This window comes from Lonchura striata, chromosome Z, assembly GCF_050655825.1.
Source record: "Lonchura striata isolate lonStrDom1 chromosome Z, ASM5065582v1, whole genome shotgun sequence".
Classification (NCBI taxonomy): Eukaryota; Metazoa; Chordata; class Aves; order Passeriformes; family Estrildidae; genus Lonchura; species Lonchura striata.
In genome coordinates this window covers 74,013,324-74,034,770 of record NC_140740.1, presented here as the reverse complement: position 1 = coordinate 74,034,770, position 21,447 = coordinate 74,013,324, and the positions used below count along the sequence as shown (strand labels likewise).

The following is a 21,447-nucleotide window of genomic DNA, read 5'->3' as shown; positions in this document are numbered from 1 at the left end:
CCTAGATGGTATTTTTTCATTTGTGAAGGCTGATTCTGAAGACAGAAGATATATCAGAAAAGAAATTGTATGAGGCAAATTTGAAGATTTGTTCTTGGTTTTAAATTTTGGCTCACATATTTCCTCCAAGTCTTAAAAAAAGGACAATATATTGATCTCAAATTCTGCAGACTTCTTGGTACATTAGTGGGCTTTTTACAGCTGAGAAAAACTCATGGTTCTCTTCCCCAGGCCATCTTCTTTGGCATTTCTCTTTGTACTGGATAACTGATGGAATTCAGATACCTTCTTCAAAAATAGAAACTGCCACATAATAGAAAATAGAAGTTCAGCTTTTTCCCAAACAGCTGTTGCTATGGCATTAATTTGTTCTGAACTACCATGAAAAAGAAGATTTTAAAAGACATGTTTGAAGAAAACAATAGGAAAGAAAAGCAATATTAAGGAGTCAGAGATTTTTAAAATTGAGACTCATGAATTTTAAAAATTAAATAAGGACCACCTCACAAATTTATTTTTCTACCAGTGCAGGGTTCTTTGGCCAAGAAGCTTTCTGTCTTCTGTCTGCAGCTACCAACCAGAATAATTCAATAGACATGCATTTTCCTACATGTGCTGGAGTATTCAGTTTTCCTTCTTTTTCTATTTTTTAAAAACTCTAGAGTTTGTTTTAATTTGTTATTTTCTAGTCTACCCCAACACAAAGTGAAGGAAAAATATCTGTTTAATAGAACAAGGGTAAGGGAACTTTGAGAGGCATCCATTGCATCAACTTGCTTTAAACCAGAATCCACAAAGGCCCCGCAACAGGAATTTCAGTGCCTGAGGTTTTGCTTCCTTCATGGCAGTTTCATTCAGATGCTTAACTAACAGACCATTATAAAATATTTTTCATTATCTGTATTACCATCCCTTGACAGAAATATCAGATCAATATCTGTAAATCCACACTTAACAGCTCCTACCACTCAAAAGGATCCACGTCTACTCACCAGAAGTGCTGAAAGATGGATGCTTCCTAAGATCCTTCAGCTTTTATTGCTCATCAAGCACAAGTGCTTGCTGTGCCCTAAGCCTCTAACCCACAGATAGTACATAGCAATACTGTAGGAATTTTTAACCCAATACCACTGCTGCTGTGTGACACTGAGAAACCCTTTAGCCCAACAAAAACCCAGATAGAATAAGGGAGTTAAAAGGTTTTCTTTTTTTTTATTGCTGTGACACAATTTTAGTCGATCATGTTCTCAGTTAAATCTGCAGCAGGCTGAGAGGTTAATTCCTCCATTAACACTATCTGATGCTTTGCATGCTGTGAGTTGCCCAGTGAGCCAGTACCTGTCTCACCTGCATAGCTGCTGCATGCAGCTCTGCTGCCTTGCCTGTTTTCCTGCAATACAGCTCATGACACCTTCTTTCAGAAGGGGATTTCATTGCTGTTTTGGAGATGCGTTTATCTTTTTTATCTTCAGTTGGACAACACAAAAATGGAGCAAACATGACATGGAAAGTGCAAAAAAAGATGTTCTCAAGCCACCATGATAAAGGGTGATAAAAGTATCACTTTCATTGCTAGTAGAGTAAATTCAGATGAATTTGATTGCTTTACCACACAATCTTCTGCTACAAACTGAGAAATATTTTTCAGGCCACTTTGCAAGCCAGTTCTTCCTGAAAAGAAAAACAGATTGGTCCATTGTCCTCAGATTTACACTCAGATAGAAGCCATTATGGACTCCTGGACCTAAAAAAAGACTTATCTAGCTATGGAAAGTAGAATTAAGAACGGTCAACAAGTCTCCTTTGGTAGGTCAAGTGAATTTAGCGTGATTCTAAACTGTTAAGGATAGTCTGTAGTTTCATGTAGCTTTGACAATATCCATTGAATGAAGATTCTGTAAGTATATTTGCCAGCTCATATTAGTACTATATAACAACTGTATTTAAAACTTATCTTCTATCCTGTCTAAATTAAATCCCAGTTGCTGCCTTTTAAACTCATTTACTCATATTGACAGGAGAAAAGTAAAAAGCAAAAACCTTCAGAGAGAATAGAAGTGGATATATTTTATAGACCAGGAAATGAATACAAAATTTTTCAATAGGAGACAAAATTTAAAATTCTCAAAACAGAAGTTATTGTTAATATTTTAAATACAGTGCTTTGCAAGTCAAGAGTGAGTGCATTATTTCAACACTTATATGTCTGTATTTTTAAGTTCTGTTACTGTAAAGAACTTCCTCTCTCAAAAAGCCACATTCAGAAAAAAATAGCTTTTTCTAGTAAAACTCTAATGACTGACGTAGAAATATAATTTGTGACTAGTGACAAGTTTATAATTTGTAACTGTGACTTTTAGTCACAGAATAAAGCACCAGTTCTTTGCTGATGAAATAGAAAACTGCTGGAATAGAGAACATCTTAATACATTCCCAATTAACAACCAGAGAGACACATTACACCTTGGCAGTAAATCTTCACTTCTGAAATGGAATGCCATTTCCTTAGACTTCTTATTCCACACTTTTTTGCTCCAAGTTTGTTTCCTGAATAGTGCTAAATACTTCTCTTATGAACACAAGTAAGTGGTCCTCAATTTAGTAGGAAAAAAGTGATGAAAAATGAATGCTTTAGGTGAAGGTCTGTCATCACAATGTGATTACACTGTTCTGAAAGAATGTTTAAACTTACATCTGATTTGTACTGAATGTGTTAGAAAGAAGTAATTTTCCTATTTCTTTGATTCTGTATTATTAAATTTGAAGTGGTTTAGGGAATAATGGAGCCTAATTGAATTGGAATCTTATGCATATTTATGGAGGTAATGTCTCTGTCTCTGGCCATACAGTGGAGATTTGTTCACTACTGTCATTTGACATGGCTATCTCTTCTCTTCTATGGTTAATACCAGAAATGAGGTGTGAGAGTCTGGGAAAAGCTTCAGGTTCCACTAGCAGCTTATGCTGTAACAGCCTGGATACCTGCACTATCCTGTTCTCTGCCTTGCAATCTAATTTCTCTTTGGTCAAGAACTCCTTGTTCAAGAATAAGATTTAAGAACCAATGAGGTCAATATTTTTTATGACTAAGTAAAATATGCTAGGTAATGTTGCAAATTTCAAAATATTTCCCTATAGTCCATAAAGCCAGAAAAGGCTTGTATGACTCTTACAGGCAAAACAGATTAAATTAGACAGATTATCAAAACTGATAGTCTAAAAACACTGAAATCCTTATCTAGCTTCCCTTGATGTTTAGTTTGGAGACATGTTACAACAAAAATTGAGACAGATTTTTACAATCATGGCACAGATTTTTTTCTTTTTTTTTTCTTTTTTAATTTGTTTTAATTCCTATTCTAAAACTAAAAAATAAATTTGGTGTAAAAATTTTGTAAGGTATCAGTATCTGGATTTTAAACTAAAATTTATCTTTCTTAGGACTCTTCACTATTTGAAAAACAAACATTTTTGTACACTATTGTAATACACAGTTGAAGTTTTTGACATCTTTGAACTACTCTACTTTGAAACAGGATGCTAAAATTAAAATTGAACATGCAGAAGAATTTACAGAATTATTGTTATTTCTCCTATCTAGCCTGATATAAGCATTGTAGAGAGGAATTTCTTTTTAGCAGTCTAATATGGAACTTTTAAAATTAGTTGCAATTAGAAGCATTTCTCTGCTGATGTTTCTTCTCCTTCACAGCCTGAGCTCCAGTTTAGGAGACCTTGAACAAGTCTACACAAACTTCCAGTTTTTAAACATTGGCCAACAGATATATAAATCAAAAAGCCTTGATACAGAGATGTTCATCTTACAGATGATATTAGCCTTTCCATATGTGGTGACTGCAGCACTGCATCACACTTATCCCTCATTTAGCAACATGCTGATGTCAAAACAACAGTTACCAACACTTTATTTTGTGTTCCAGGGCATTGCTCCTGTTTCAGATTCTGCTGTGCTGCTTGAAAAACAACAGAGATAAACTGTTATATAGAGAGAGTAATCTGTGTTTTCTCCCAGAAGAATATAGCTAAGTGTTCAAAGGGCAAACATGCATACATAGCTTCACTATCTGTTTTGGGCTAGATAATATATACTTATGAATCTAGCACTTTTTCAAAGTGGCTTGTATGAGAAGGAGTACAAATAAAAGGAATACATTGGTAAACGAAGGAAGAAAAGAATATTCAGAAGTATTCTACTGTGTTGGCCTGATATCTTTCTATTAATAAAAGGATAATTCCACCATGCTCAATGACATTTATTGCTTTTTTTACAGATCGAGCTTCATTCACTGCTATTGAGTAACTTTTGAGTCCCACTGAGAAAACCAAACATTGTCAGGTCCTCAAGTGAGAAGCAGAGAACACAGAAATACCCATGCACAAATAAAAATGCAGTTTAAAAGTGGGTGGGTAGTTTATAATTATTTTTTGTTTCCTGGTCACTGAAATGTGAATGATGAAAAGTACAGAAAGGGATTTGGAGGAAAATCTCTATATCTGCTTAATTCTGGCAAAAGAGATCTATGTAGAAATAATTTAGAAATAGTAAAAGAGAAATACTATAAGAGCCTCCCTGTAATTGCATGTGATATAAATGGAATTTTCTTGACCTGGAATGTTTCTGGGTGGGGACAGCAATGTGTGACCACACTCCCCAAACGCTGGAGCAGGGTTTGCCCTGGGAGCCCTTGGCAACATCTGAGAGGTTGGCACAGCATTATAAAAGAGTTTGTCTGAACTGGAGAGATTTCACACTAGTACTAGGAACTAAGACTAGGTTTTAGACTTCAAACACAACAAAAAAGTAAAGGCGGTTTTAAGACCTCATCAAAACCCATAAATATGTTCTGTTTAATTCTGCCAAAATGATGTACAAACCTACTTCTTTTACTCTGAGAAAGTATTCTTTTGATAGCTTGATTTTTCTGGCCCCTTTTTGATAATTTTAACTTATCTTAATAAACTGAAGCAGTGATTTGTATGTCTAGTACTAAAGCATACTATGTTTTGAAATTGTTTTTTACTTTCTCTTGTCTTATAATATTAAAAAAATAATTTTGCAGGTGGAAAAAGCAACAACAAAAACAAGAACAACAAAAAACCACAGTGCAGCACTCTTTTTTGTTGCTGATATTCTTCCACGGCTAAACAAAGAAGAAATGTTTTCCCTGTAGTGAAGCTGGTTTGGAGTAAGTGTACTATATTAAAATATACTACCATGTGATGTTCTAAAAGCACCGCAGTAAAGGATATAAAATTGTTGATAAAATTTACATTAAATTAGACAACCTATGTAAAGCAGTCTGTCATAATGTTTGCATTTATAGAAAGATAAAGAAAGATAAAGAAAATAAAAGTCCACAGGAAAGAAAAAAAGTACTTGGCATTTTACTACTTTGCAATTTACTACTTTGAGAAAAAAAAAGTCTGTATTGTGCCTTGTCAGCACAAGTTCCTCTCTTTGCTTCCAGCAGTTCAAAGTCAAAAGGCAAGGTTGAAGGCAAAGATTCAGGTTTAGTGTACTGAACCACAAAATAATTTCAATGCAATAGTCTAGGTATTTGATTAGTCTGCACTATAACAATTTATTTCTGGACATTATCACTTGCTAAATGTTCCCATCACTCCAAGCAAACCTTCACAATATAGCTTTGATAAACCTCATTGCTTGGCTAAGGGAAGCTGCTTTGGATGCCAGCTCACAGTACTGCTTTACTTCACTTGAGGCCTGCCAGAGAGAACTGCTTAAGAAGCTGATTTCTAAGAACTCCTGAGCAGTCTGAGCAGCTCCAGAGACCTGTGAGCACTTAACTCTTGTAAAATGCAAGCACAAGAGACAAAGAATTGAATCTATACCTCTATATTATGTTTAACTATATCAGGGCAATTAAAGAGCTCTTTGACAAAGTTGCTTATATTTTATGTGAGTATAACTTCAACCATTGCCCTCATAAATCCCTACAGCATTTAAATGCACTGTGTTCCATTTATCTGTTTTCACACCACTAAAAATACTAAGAAACATTCAGTACAGCTTTATTTGCAGACTAATTTCAGATTTCAGCACTGCAAACATTAAGAAAGTTCTTTCTCACTTTCTTTTCTCCATATTTAACAATGACACCAATTAAATTTTCATGTGTACAGGTTTTCATTAATTAAAAAAATTTAACTAAATATGGATATTAGTGAAATTTTGCATCTTGTAATAAATTATTTATTATTTGACTTACAACCTATTCCCACTATATCCTCCAAAAGGAATAAATTTCTTTTTATCAGTTAGGTCAGTAGTTCAAAAACAGACAGAAAGACTCTTCTTTAAGCTATCAAGCTTCAAGATCTTTACTTTCATACTGGAATACTTCCAAATCACAAGGAGATTTTTCTTTCTTCTATGGTTTTTCTTACCATAATGAGGAATTATTGCCCAAGCCATTGCAGAAGCGTAGATGCCACCAATCATCCAAAACATACAGAGCCAGCTCAGGTGTTCACCTCGTTTCTCCCGAGCAAGCACTTCCGAAAAATAGGAGAAGACTGTTGGCATGGCTCCACCGATCCTAAAAGGAGATACAGGTCATGGATTAAGCAAGTGAGTAACAGCTAAAGTTTGAACAAGCCCATAGCAGTGGTCATCAAAAACTTAAAATACAAGCAGCTTCTCTAGCAAGTGTTTTTTCTCAAATTGCACCATATACTGGGGAACTCGAGACAAAGCTTTCATCAGTTTGGATAATATTTTTTGTCAAATATTTCCTTGAAAATTCTATGTACTATTTATTTCATTCAATGTTTCAAGGTAATTGTCAATGTGTCAGTCACTGGACCAGTGTGAAGTCTTGACTTTCACCATTACAAAATCATGACAGTCTACTGTCAAGTGTCAAAATCCATTGCTTCTAATGGAAAAATACTAATAATTTTGCCAAAGTGTAATAAGTATTTCTCTAAGTCTTACCTCCCATGATTTAGGTAACCAAGAAGCAACTTAATGTCAATAGGTTTTTTTTACACACAATTCAAAACATATTCTACTCAGTTCGGCTACATGAATACCCAAGCCCATGCTGGCTTTTTACTTAATTTTCTATGAAAAGCATATGCACTCATATAATATTCATTTTTTTCTCATGGTAAAGCAAATGTTGTCTGAAGGTCAGATTTAAAAAAAAAAAAAAAAGAAGCTTCAACTTGGTTTTACAAAAATTAAAGTAACTCAAAAAATATGTATCACTTTTGGTATCAGTTTCCAAGTCATCTTTTACTATCTTTACCTGTTCTACGTATGCAAGCTGTCAAATGTTCTACAACAGGACAAGTGCTTGTGGATTTTATTTTTTCCAGTGAAGAAAATACCTTCAGCTGACATACTTTAAAGCAATATATGTAATGGTTTGAATTTTTAAGTGAATTTCAAAGATAAATGCATATTTATATATCATCTGGGAGCTGCCAAACTGGAAGCAAACAGCAAACCTCAAAACAGTTTTAAACAGATATTAATAAGGGAAACATGAACACAGAAATGGTATTTCACCACTAAGAAAATTCAGTGCCATAGCCATATCGTTTATTTTAATATATCTTTATGCGCTGTTATGAAGTACAGGGTTGGCTGTTACACTTGTTTACACTTGTTTACAGCTTGTTTGCTGTTTTCTCTTTTTCTTTGTGCAGCTCTTCATAGAGTCATAGAATGCTTTAGTTGGAAGGGACCTGAAAGATCAGTTGATAACTGATATGGACAGAGACATCTTCACTAGACCAGACTTCTCACAGACCCACCCAATCTGGCCTTGAACAACGTCATGGATGGCACAACATTCTTCAGTTACCTGTTCCAGTGCCTCACCATCTTCACAGGAAAGAATTTCTTCTAAATAGCTAACTTAAACCTGTCCTCTTTCAGTTTAAAGCCATTCCCCCTTCTTCTATCACCATACACTATTGAAAAAGTCTCTCTCAATTTTTCCTACAGGATCCCTTCAGGTACTGGAGGGTCCAATCAGGACATCCTGAAGCCTTGTCTTCTCTGAAATACTGCTGGTATTATAATAACCCTTAATAATTCAGTGCCTCCAGGTGAGTCCTTCCGTATTTATAGGGAAGGTACAAAATTTGATTCTCAACATTTTTGTATTGTAAGTTTGAAAGCAACTGCCTCCTTATTGCCCACCAATATTTTGTGAAATGCATGATGGCACACACAGGAGTGAATTTCAAGTAAAATTAAAAGCAGAACTGCCACTAATTTTTCAGTAGGAAGACTTCATCTTTTGTTTTAAGGGAAATGCAAATGCTATTTTCCCAAAGTGTTAACTCTGCTTCTGGTATGGTGGGCTGTTTACTGTTACTGTGTTTGTAAATTAAATGGCTCATCATCACTTGTAGAAAACAATTTGATATGTGAAACTATATTTTTCTCTTGATATGTCTGCCTGTGCAGATGGAAAGCCCATGAAAACTGTGGGTTTGACTTGAGAAGAACATTCATTCTAAAAATGGGAAGGAGTTTAACTTTCTTAAACACAAATTATTCAAACAAGCTGAAGCTTTTATATCTCATCTCTTATTCATTTCTGTTTTCTCTTCAGTTATCCTAACCAAAGCAGTGGATGTAAACATGTTACCCATAGATAACAGAGAGAAGTCCCTGCACTACTTCCTTAGGGGTCACAAAAATTATGTATCCTGTTAGTAAGTACTTTTTTTTAATATCTTCACAGATAAATTGTATGGAGTCTGAATATTTTTTAGAAGATTAAAAAACCCACTGACCTAACCCTAACCCTAAGCCTCTGGGATGATGATCATGAGTGATATCTGTCTCCTGAATAACACATTCTGTAATGAGGCACAGTCTAATAGCAACAGGAGGCAAAACTTCATTGAGCTTGGCCCAAAATAATGAAATAAGTTCTCTCACTCAATAAGAATCAGACTTTTCATGTGAATGAAAAAGATGCATGCTTTCAGCCTTGATTTTTTTTGGTAAATATGTCGGAATATATGCAAGAACAACACTAAGAAAGTATCAGGAACCTTTTGCTACTGCACATACTGTTTATATGTGGGAGAATAGCATAAATGTCAATCAAAAGAATGAAAAATAATGATCTTTTCAGTTATTCTTCATCTTATGTAATAAACCCCATCAGAAATAGACAGAGCAAGAGAGAATGTGTATTTATGTAGACTCTCAGTTCATGTTTGTTCTGTGCAATTCTGAGAAAGGTGAAACCAAAAGGAGACTTAAGGGTGCACCTTAGGAGAGTGGGATTCAGTGAAACAAACAATAAGCTAAGATACATTTGCATTTTCTTTGTTACAAACAAAGATGATAAATGTCTGCTAATCTACCTTCAGAGCTGTGATTTGTCACCACAGATTTTAGCAACTGCACAGTGTGACAGCTGGGATGAAAAAACATTTGTGAGGCATTCAGAAACCTCTGGCTTCAGATAGAAGCTATTGTTTATGTGCAGATTCACTAGCCAAAGGGGCTTGAAATGCAGAAGCATACACGGAAGATAGAGATAATTAAGAAAAAAATCCCTTACAGAATACTAAATATACAAGGTAGGATGGGGTTCTTCTGAAATATCATGTCTTCCCTTTCAAACTTGAACAACATCCAGACTAAAAATAGGTAGTGTCTGTGTGAGAAAGCATTTGCAAGTTGTCACCTTGTTATTTGCTATTTGTTAAGAAGTCATAGAGCTCAAAGCACAGATTCAGAGATTTAGAAAGAGCACATCACTCCTTGTCTTTCCATTCAATTGCACATAACAATTCTTAACAGTTTTCTACCCCAGTACCATAAGTCTCAGTGAAAAATATCTCTATTGTTTTCCTTTCAGAACTGCCATTAGACTGGCAAAGTATTTAATGGTGAGCAAACAGATCAACCTCTTCCTTGAGAACTGCTGGATAAAGACCTAGAAAACTGCATCACACTAGAGACTAAGCTCTGTTGATCATTATACCCATTTTTAAATACAAATGTTTCTTTGGACTATGAATAATAAGGAAGTTTTCTTTTAGGTATATAAGTGGCCTGTGTGCTATTAATAGCGAGAGAGTTCTTGTAAAAATGATTCACATTATAATTTACTGAACTCTACAGTAGTCAGTTCTGATGAAAGGTGAATTGACAAATAAATAATTAATTCCCAGTATCTACCCATCACTATCGAAAAAAAATAAACCTTAATTTACATTCAAGAATAATAGAAAAGAATTTGTCAGATATGTCAGATAAATTCCTTTCAGATACGCTAGTATTGGTAATCACAAAATCACTGCTAATGGTTTCTTTCTTTTGCAGATTTTCTTCTTTTTTACTCTTCAAGTTTTTATATGAAAGACAAATACCATGGTCAATGTCTGCTATAGACCACCAAAACAGAAAAAAAAGGCAGGCAAAATAGTGTAGAAACAACTGGGAGAACTCTGACAATCACTGCCATTGTTCTTGTGGGGAATTTCAAACTACCAGACACCTGCTGGAAAAGAAACAGAGTGGAAAGGAACTAGTCCAGGAGGTTCCTGGAGGGTGTACCCTGGATGATAATGCCCTGACAAAGCTGGTCAGGATGTCAACAAGGTAGGGCACCCTACTGGAACTGCTGTTTTTTGGGCAGAGGAGGACTGGTGGGTGATGGGATATGATGGTTGGAGGCTCTCTGGGCCACTGTGATGACAAATTGACAGGGCTTTTAATTCTCAGAGAAGTAAGGAAGGTTGGCAAGAAGAACATGTACCTTGAACTTGTGGAGGGCAGACTTGGGCCTGTTTAGAAGCCTGGTTGAAAAAGTTTACTGGGAGGCAGTTGTGGTTGGCAGATGAGCCCAGGAACACTGGACATTCTTCATGAATGAAATCCTAGAAGTGCAGGACCAGGCTGCCACCACGTGCTGAAATTGGGACCAGCAGGGAAGAAGACCAGCCTGACTGAACAGAGAGCTGAACTCCATCAAAAAACAAGAGAATTTATCTGTAAGACCAGACAGGCTACTCAGGAAGAGTACAGGAATGTCATGAGGTCATGCAGGGAGAAACTCAGAAGAGCCAAAGCCCAACTGGTTCTTAACCTATCTGCTGCTGTAAAAGGCAAAAATAAGTTTCAATGAATATATTTGTGGTATTGAATACCACATATATTAACAACAATGGTGGGCTAAGGAGAGTACCCAGCCTTTTTCACATGAAGGGGGAAAAACAGTGACAAAGCATGAAGAAAGGACTGGGGTCTTCTTTGTATCAATTTTTAATGGTCACATCAGCTCAGCTGTTCTCAGGGTACCCAACCTCCTCATCAGACAGAGAGCAGCAGAATAAAGCCCACATAATCCAAAGGGAAATGTTCAGAGACCCACTACATCACTTAGACATGCTCAAATGTTTGGGCTTGTATAGGATCCACCCAAGGGTCCTAAGGGTGCTGGTGCAAGTGCTCACTAAGCCACTTTTCTTCATTTAGTTTAGCTAATTGAGGAGGTGTCAGTTGACTGGAGGTTGGGATATATGATGCCCATCTACAAGGAGGATCAGAAGGAGGATCTGGGAAACTACAGGCCTGACTGTGGTGTCCAGGAAGGTCATGGAGCAGATGAGCCTGCACCATCACATGCCACCTATAGAAGAACCAGGGAATCAGGCCCAGCCATCATGGGGGTTTGTGAAAAGCAGGTCCTACTTGATTTCCTTCTATTACAGGATCACCCACTTTGTGGATGAGGGCAAGAGTGTGGGTGTTGCCCAACTGGACTTTAGTAAAGCCTTTGACATCATCTCCCAAAGCATTACCCTGGAGAAATTGGCAGCCTATGACTCAGACAGTTGTGTTGTTCACTGGGTAAAAAGCTGTCAGGCTGGCTGTGCCCAGGAAGCAGCAGGGGATGGAGTTACATCCAGCTGGTGGCTGGTCACCAGGGCTGTTCCCCAGGGCAAAGTAATGGTGCCAGTCCTGTTTAATGCCCTCACTGGTGACCTGGACAAGGGGATGAAGTGACCCTCAGGCAGTGTGCAGGTCACCAAGCTGGGTGGGAGTGCTGATCTGCTGGAGGGCAGGAAGGCACTGCAGAGGGATCTGGGCAGGCTGGATCATGGCCTGAGGCCAATGGTGTGAGGTTCAACAAGGCCCAGAGCTGGGTGCTGCCCTTGGGTCACGACAACCCCAGGCAGCTCCACAGGCTGGGGCAGAGGGGCTGGAAAGGCCCTGGGGGTGCTGGTGACAGTGGCTGGACATGAGCCAGCAGTGCCCAGGTAGCCAAGAAGGCCAATGGCACCCTGGGCTGGATCAGCAATGGTGTGGCCAGCAGGACCAGGGCAGGGATTGTCCCCCTGCACTGGGCACTGGTGAGGCCACACCTCAAATCCTGTGTTTAGTTTTTGGCCTCTCACCACAGGAAGGTCATTCTGATGCTGGAACATGTTCAGAGCGGGCAACAAAGTTGACAAGACATTTGGAGCAAAGTCCTAAGAGGAGTGGCTGAAGAAACTGAGGGATTTTCAGCTGGCAAAAAAAAAAAACCAAAAAAAACCAAAACAAAACAAAAAAAAACCACCAAAAACACCCTTACCACTCCCTACATCTACCTGAAAAGAGGCGTAGACAGGTTAGTCTGTGCTTTTCCAAGTAAAAAAAAGAGAGTGAGAGGCAATAGACTCAAGCTGTACCACAGGAGTGGCATAGTAGGAAAAAATTTTTAATGGAAAAATTTCTTCATGGAAAGGTCTGCAAAACATTCTTACAGGCTGATCAGGGAAGTGTGGAATGTCCATCCCTGGAGGGTTTTAAAGTATGTGTAGATGAGGTACTTATGAATAAGGTTTAGTGGTGGACTTGGCAGTAATAGTTTGATGGTTGACCTCAATGATTTTAAAGGTCCTTTCCAACCTAAATAATTCTGTGATTCTATAATTTCTCTTTTGATTTTTTCTGTTGTGTAGGCTCTCTTCATTTACCATTGTCTGGTCTTTTCCTCCCTTTTCTCCCTTTTATATGCTCTTCCTTTCCTCATAAGAATGCTGTATTCTCTTAGAGAAGGGAAGAGAAAGTTTAGGGAAGACCCCCTTCTCTCTGAGAACCTCTCATAAACCTTCACCCACATTTGAAGCTGCAAGGACAGAAGCAAAGCTATTTGTGAAGCTCAGACCTTGCCAAATGCTTACTTGGCTTCACTGAGAAGTGCACATCACTTTTGGCATAGCCTATCAGCTTTGAAGCCAGTCACCTGCAGAGCTATTCATTAGCTGACAGTGTAAAAATGCTGATAGCCCTGGGAGGACACAGCTGGATGCTGAAGAGGAATCAGAGCAGAAGATTAAAACATTTTGAGAGTGAGAGAAATACAAGGTTCTTCATGAAAAAAACAGTGGAGCAAGTGGATATGAAGAGGTAAAAGATAAATACAACATGATACTAAATATAACATGATACTAAATACTGATGACATAAAATTATAAAAGCTGGGTGTTGGTCTAGATCTGAAGTTCCTGAAAGAGCTGCTTGTATAGGCCAACAATCTCATCCTGTTTCCACATAGTCTTCATCTCTGTTGGAATATTTTTGCACTTGTTATGTATATAGACTGCTCACACACCCTTCGTGTCATAGTCTCCAAGGAGTGGATATGCAACTCTAAGCATTTCTTGCTACTAGACATAGTATACAAAACTGCTGGTAAAAGTCAGGGTGTGTGGACTTAGGCAACCCCTCAAAACTGCAAGTTACAAGAAACTACATTCACGATTTTGGATTTTTGCTAACCTTTGATTCCCCACGAAAAAGTGAAGAATTTGAGAAAATATCTGAATTATAAGTTCTGTTCTACCACAGTGATAGTACTCTGTGGTAGATCCCAGTAATACAGAAGGAGTACTGCAGGAAGGTTTAGAGATTGTCTAAGGAAGGATGAAGATAATTGTCTGAAGGTAAGTCTCAGATTTAATGAAATACAGTCTAAAACAGTCTGGAAAAGGAATATTCTGCTAATACATCTTGAGAAAGACTTTTGTTTGCAAGGATTAACAGGCAGGAGAAAAGCTTCTTAATAGCTTTTAGTTACATCAGTTAACAATATCTAACCTGTATTTCCTAGTATTTCTGTGGGTTGAGAGAAGAAATCCGGCCAAATTGGCACTTCTGGCAAATTGAAAGAAATCTTTGCAATCTGGAAATACTGTGTGCTTTTAAAATAGGTCATATTTATTTAGTATTTTTTATTTTGTTCAGAAGAAAAAATAAATTTCCACCAGGAGCAAACATATCAAGTTTTCTGAAAAATTTCTAAATTGTGGTTCACCTCAGGATATTTATTTCAGCTAGTTTTCATTGTATGAAAACTTTGGTTCTTTTAGAAGTAGTATTTGGGCTGGGTAAGCATGATTTTTTCCCCCAAAATTGTATAATCTCTGCATATCTTGAAGCAACCAAAATGAAATTTAGTGTGATAAGACAAATCTGTGTTGTGGTTTTAATCACTGTATTATAAATTTACTTGTTGTACTTTAAAAAAAATTCATCTAAAATTGTAAGTATCAAAAATATTAAACTAATAGCTTAGATTAATGTGTTATAGAAATTGGACAAAACTATGTAGCTGAGAATATTTCACAGTGGTAGTGTTGGACAGACAACAGCTCCAGCTTCATTCAAGTTAACAGCTACGTTGTGAGTCATGCTCTGTATCAGAGAAACCTACCTTTGACATTTTCAGAGAGATACAGCAAGGTGCTTTTTGTTGATAAATATTTGCACCTTCCCCCAATGGCTAATGATGAATACAACTCACAGTTTCTTTTCTAGATCCAGTTTCTTTTCTAGATCTTTTCACTTTGTAGGAAACCATGTCTAAAGCCCTCCTAGACCTTTACCAAGCTTTTGGATTCAATTTCCATTTGAGTTTTGATTTTCAATTGATCAATGGAAAAATCATGGTTCTGATATTATTTTTTGGAAAAGGATTTGCAGCCTTTCCAATATTTCTTCATTCTTTTGTCTAGCTTAAGCTTACATTTCAGAATTTTGTAAGTCTCAATACTCTCTGCAGCAGTATCATGATATTGTTTATACTGGTTTGCATTTTAAATCTCTTTTTTTACCTGCAAAAGCTTTACTAGTTTTAGGTTTTTTTCAGATGAAAAAGGCGGAGGAAAGTATTTAAAGGGGTATTTTTTCCCTGAACATTTTACTTTTATAAACACATTTTCACTGCAAGTGATTATGAGATTAATATATTTTATAGTATTTTTAAAATAAATTAAATAATCTATCAGATACTGGTTTTATTTTTCATGCTTCTTAACCTTTTTTTAAATTATCTACAATGGAGCAATTTAAATTCTACATACGTAAGTGATTTTATATAATTTGAGTACTTCTTAATATTTCAGTGATCTTTAATTAAAAGAAATTATCCAGATAAGTCTCTACCCCTTCAGAAAATTCCCACTCCTCTCCAACCTGAGTAACAATGTTATTTTGCCTTTAAAACATATAATTCAGTTTTTTTCCATTAAATCATTCTAATTTCACAGTTGGGCTCTTTGAATCACACAAAATTACTCAAACAAAGCATCCTCCCTCAAAAACAGAGGTACAGTGGAATGTCATCAAGAAGTCTAGGGAAAATATGTGCCTTTTCCCAAAGGAAACCAGAGACCTGGTTACCTGCATATGGCTGAGGCACTCAACAACTTTTTTTCCCCCTCAGTCTTCATCAGAAAGAGCTCCACTCACATCAGCTGCAGGAGGCAACACAAGGGAACTGGAAGAATGACAGCATCCCACTGTAGGAGAAGATCAGGTTTGAGAACATCTAAGCAGCCTGAAGGTGCATAGGCTGATGGGACCTGGTAAGATACATTTGTGGGTCCTAATGGAATTTGAAGACAAAGTTTCTAAGCCACTATCCTCCATATCTGAGAAATTGTGACTATTTTGTGAGGCACCCATTGACTGGAAAAGGGGAAACATCAAGATGGGATTTTCTTCATCTTGAGGGTCTGACAAAAGATTTCTAGAAACCTCATGGTTTTCACACTGCTACCCTGATATAATCTGAAAGTAATTATTCAGGGGAAAAATACAATCTTTGAAGGAAACAGCAGATATGAGCCAGCCATGAACCTCTCTCTGCAGTAATTGCTATGAGGAACAACTCTGCAGCTCATGCTGTCTTTTTTGTTGTTGTTGTTTGATTGGTTTGAGGTTTGATTTGTTTTGGAGACTGTTACAGTTTGTATAGACATGGATGCTGTTTTACTGCTGGTTTCTTTTTCTTTTGTGGCAGTTTGTGTGGGCATGGATACTGTTGTTTTGCTTCTCTTTTCTTCTTTTTTAAGAAAATGCTGCACTACACCATATAGTGCTTTGTTCTAAAGCAGGTTGCAAGCTGGGCAGAGAAGACAAAACAGAACTAACAGCAACACTATGCTATCTTTGGTATCTAGAGGGAGCTTAACCTTTTCAAAAACTGCTGTGCCAAACCTGAAAGGCTGGAAAAAGTAATTCTTTACCCCTCTCCCCAGGGGCTGTGAGATTGTTGAGGCCCCAAACATAGCAACTTAGATTAGGACAAGAAAACAAAAGTGAATATATATTTCAAATTATGTTCATTGTCTTTGAGGTTATCATGCAATAGATATAATAGACTAATAATGCAATTTTTATACTGTTCCCTGATTTACACAGGAGCATTATAATAGGCAGATAATGCCCCATGCGTGGAAAAACAGAGTTAGGTATGAGACCCATATAAACATGTTAAGCATCATCACAAAATTGTAATTCTGACTTTCTTAGTAGCTTCTCGCCCCACATTGGGCGCCAAAATTATGTCCTGGTTTGAAAAGCAAAACTAGTGAGAGGCTTTAAGTCAGAAATATAATTTATTAGGAAAAGTGAATAAAGAACTAAATGCATATAACAGTACAAAGAAGAACTACTGACAGAGTTAGAGATATAACTTGACCCTTGCTGGTTAGAGTCATGGTAGCAGATATGGTTCTGTCCAAGCAGTGGTCCTGTAGACTGATGTAGTTTCCCTCTGGAGGTCCAACATAGAAACAGTCTCAGCTGTTCCTCTTGGAAGAGGGGATCTACTTGTCTGCACAACCTTGATTATATCCTTGATGGCATTGTTTGGCTCCTCCCTCTGGGCGGAGCTACTCACAGTAGAATGCTGTGATCTTATCAGTCATGTGGCTAAAAGAACAGGTCCTCCTGGAGGGACTTATCTCTGAGTCACGAGATAAGGGGGGAAAAAAAAAAGGAATTGCAGCTCGAGGTGGTAATATTATAACCTAGGACAGAGACTCAATTTAAGATATAGTACATGGTGACAAATTATCTATGATCTATTGATGTAGCACTCGAAGATAAGGTAAGGGGACTTTCAACAGAGTGGGAAAGTGTAGGATAAAGATATGAAGAGCCTGCTCCTTCAAGGACCATTAATCATAAGCTGGGTACAAAAGAGAACATGGTTCCCAGTGAAGGACGTACATGTATCACACTGACTCTTACTGTAAAACCTCCTGGACAGGTGAGGAGGAAATGGTGCAAGCAAGTTTCTTATGAGGCATAAAAAATACATATTTTGCAGTATATGCCAAAGGGGACAATTTTGGTTAAAGCCATTTGGGTCTGTGATAAAACAAACCTCTGTAACATAGGGGTCCAGACCTGCCCCAGGGAATTGGCCAGGCTAAGCAGTAATACAACAAGCTACTCAACTTTGCAGGATCACAGAAGAGTGAAAGTGTCATGCAACATGATCTGTAGTGTTTGTGCATGGAGTGAAAAAACATAGAACACCTAGAACTGATGGTGATTTATGATAAGTGAATTTTTAAAATTTTGTTTTTCTATGGGATTTGGGGTTTTCAGGAAGTAGAATATTTCCATTTCTCGTTGTTTTGTAAAGTCATATCTGACAATCTGGTGACAGACTAAGGAGATTCTTCTAGCTAGATGACTCTTCACATTTTTCTCTCTCCTCTTGTCCTTCCATTCCTCTTCCAAAATCAGTTTAAAACTACTTAGTGCTATGGTAATTTCTTGTTGATATTCATGTCGAGCCCTAGCCTACCTTAGACCAGTTCAAAGGATTTCTCAAAACACAAGTACCCAACAACTACTGTTGCTGAACCATGACTACATCACATAAAGACAACAAACCATTAAAGAAGCAGGTTCATGTGCATGGCTTTGCAGCACAGCTGCCGTGCTTTCACCAGATCCTGTCTATTCAGCACACCAAAGACTGATAGTGGTCTGAATTGGAACTGTAATTAGGAGTCTTAATCTGAATCAGGCAATGACCAGAAGTGATAAACTAAACAGCCTGCAGAACAGAGCTCTTGTTTATTCAAGTGTGCAGTAAAGGTAGAGGTTTCTTCATAGTAGTTAACTTATCTAACTCCACCTCTGCTTATAAAAGTTTAAATTTATAAATTTGATCACTGAGAAGTTATCTAAATGAAAAGCAAAGAAAACACAGGTCCATAAACTCCAGTATTTAAGAGGGAACATTTAACACAGCTTAGGACCCTCTTTTAAATTTATCATGATGCCATGGTATTATAAACATTATTGTGCACAAAAAGATATTAGAAACTTTACAAATATTACCAAAATCATGTAAGTAGAGTGTTATATTCCTGACTGACAAGATATTGTACATGAAGCTGAGGCATAAAAGAGTTAAGCAAGTTGATCAAGTTCACAAAACAAATCCTTTGCAATATAAGGACAAACTCAATCTCAAAGGTTTCAGTCTGTGTCTTTCCCCCAAAATGATTCTTTCCCTTCAGGTTGTTATTTAGGAGTGTACTAGCTACCTTGCTTATTTCTCTCACCACTGACACACACTGTAATCCTACATTAAATAATTTTTTATGCAAACAGAAAAGTTTTATTAACAAACAGAACTGTGAAAATTAACAAAACCAGAGGAGCTTACCCAAATCCCGAAAACAAGCGACAGAAGAGGAAGAAGCCATAGCCCTGGACAAAGGATGAAAGGAAGGCAAAGAATCCATTGACAGACATGCATATCAGGAGTGATTGTCTCCTTCCCACCTTGTCTGCCAAGCCTCCCCAGAAGAATGCCCCCACCATCATCCCAAGGTACACGATACTCCCTGTAATACACAAAAATACAAAAAGAGATATTTTGTGAGCTACATAATTGACCACACCAAAATCAGTTAACCTTCTATATTTACAAAAAAATTAGTATACAGATGATTTTATCATTTCTCACTGAATAGAAATGATATGCACTGTTTTGCAAATGTATCTAGAGAGAACAGATTTTCTACTGTCTTTGTCATCTGTTACCAGACACACTTAAAATAAATATTAAACTGAAGCTTAAAATAAATATTAAACAAGGTTCATCTAGCTAAAACAATAAACATGCAGGCAAATAAGTCTGAACAGGAGGAGAACATGTAACTGTTTCCTCAGAATTAAAATGAATTCATGTTAAGTATTGCAAAAAATTATTACTTTCCCTACAGATAACAATTTTTCTGAACATCTCTAGAGTTTGAGCAGTCCTGCAGGAGATTAAATACTGGGATCACTGGGAGTAATATGTGCTAAAAAAAGTTGATTATAAAACATTTTCCACCTGAGGTTTATAGAATCATAGAAATCCATCTTGATTGATTTTTTTCTCCAACCTACATCAGTGTGTTTCTTTATTTTAAAAGTCAATGTTCTTTCAAACCAAAATCACTGTAATGTTCTTGACTTGTTTTGGTCATGTTCCCCCCACCTAATAATTTTAAACAGATAAATGTATCTGTTCATTTATTAAAATGACATAGCAAAAAAAAAATTGGGGTGATATTTTTTTAACAGAAATTGTGTTTCCACATGTAGTTTCTCACAGAAAGATAAGTTGAAATATTTAACAGTTTGATTGTTCACATCTTAGCACACTGCACATAATTTCCTTTCCAAACACCCTGTGGAACATTTAAAAAATATATACAACATATTGAGCAGATTGTCAGAAGGAAAAAGTAATTCCCAAGTTTTGGACAGAACCATTAACATTGTATTTTGTTTGATATTTGGAATTCTTTTTCCATCTAATTTCTTCTTGAACTTCCCAGGTTAGGTTTTCTATATCCTGCATACTGCTACCATCTTCTACATCTTCTTCAGAGTAGGAATTACTTAAAAAGGTGCTAGAAGTAATTAAAATAATAGAAATCAATGTTATATGTCTCTTTTTGATTAGTCTCAAGAATGGACAAATTCTCCAGCATTTCTACTGGACTCTAATTGCTGTGAAATTCTGGCCTCCAAAAGAATCACCTTTGCCCTGCAGAAGGTAGTTGGATGGTAAAGGAAGTTGAAAAAAACCCATTTAAATTCCTGGGTTTTGTTAAATTTGAATCACTGTAGAGTTTGCTCATCAGTATTTCTGTTCTTGGAATTACAGATGATAATATCTGAAGTGCAGACATCTGTAGGTCTTATACACCCTGAATTTTCCCTGTTCCCTCTCATGTTCCGTGCAAGCAGTTTCCACTGCTGTTTCCTTATGAGACGTAATTTAAAATAGGATATTTTTAAAATAGGATACACATTGTGTTATATTGTATGTTAACAAGGTTATAGAATCAGAATCATAATGTGGTTTGGGTTTGTAGGGACCTTAAAGACCATCTTAAATTTCAATCCCCCGCCATGAGTAGACTGCATAGAGCTGCATCAAATCTCAGGATAAGATAACAGATGCAATACTGCTCATCATGGGAGATTTGCTAAAGCAACAAACTCCATAAGAACAACAGTTAAGTGCCTTCTAAAAATAATTTTTTACAGTAGATATTTCCTAGATGTTGCTGGGTTCTTAGACTTTCATCAAAGAATATTGATGATAAGTAAATCTAGAATTTGCAGAATTACTAATACATCTTTCTTTACCTTCATTAGCTCAGGAAGGACACAGACATTACAATATTATTTTTCCATATAGAGGTGTTTAGGAGCAGACATTTACTGGATAACTTTTTCATTCTGATCGGAAATTTTATTTCACTAGTTGAGATTCTCCTATAAATGCACATGGCTAATGTATTTTCTGGTCCTAAAGAGACAAAGATTGGTGGGTAATTTAGCATATTCATTCAACTGCCTTAAGACCTCTTGTGTGGTCAAGGTTATTTTACCATTCTGCAGGTGGGTCATTGCTCATAAGCAGTTTAGAGACTCTATCCAACAGATCTACTTCTTGCTTGTCAATAGGATTGGAAGGAATGTAGCAAAGATAGTCAAATAGCTACATTGCCAGCAGACAGATTTCAAAAAAGGAAAAAAGTTAATTTTTTTTTCTTACAGTGAAATTCATTGCATTCTTTTCTGCATAAGTATTATTGGGGTTTCCCAGTCAACAT

The 21,447-nt window shown here is 36.7% G+C and overlaps 1 protein-coding gene across 1 annotated transcript in view; it reads right to left on the bottom strand.

Annotated features, from left to right (window-relative positions):
* The window catches only part of SV2C (synaptic vesicle glycoprotein 2C), a 109,597-nt gene that overhangs the window by 44,360 nt on the left and 43,790 nt on the right, over nt 1-21,447 (bottom strand). Inside the window, exons 3-4 of the mRNA XM_085565983.1 lie at nt 18,993-19,173; nt 6,430-6,581 (exon numbers count right to left, since the gene is read on the bottom strand). Coding sequence (XP_085422109.1) covers nt 6,430-6,581; nt 18,993-19,173 — 333 coding nt within the window. The remainder of the gene's footprint in view (nt 1-6,429; nt 6,582-18,992; nt 19,174-21,447) is intronic.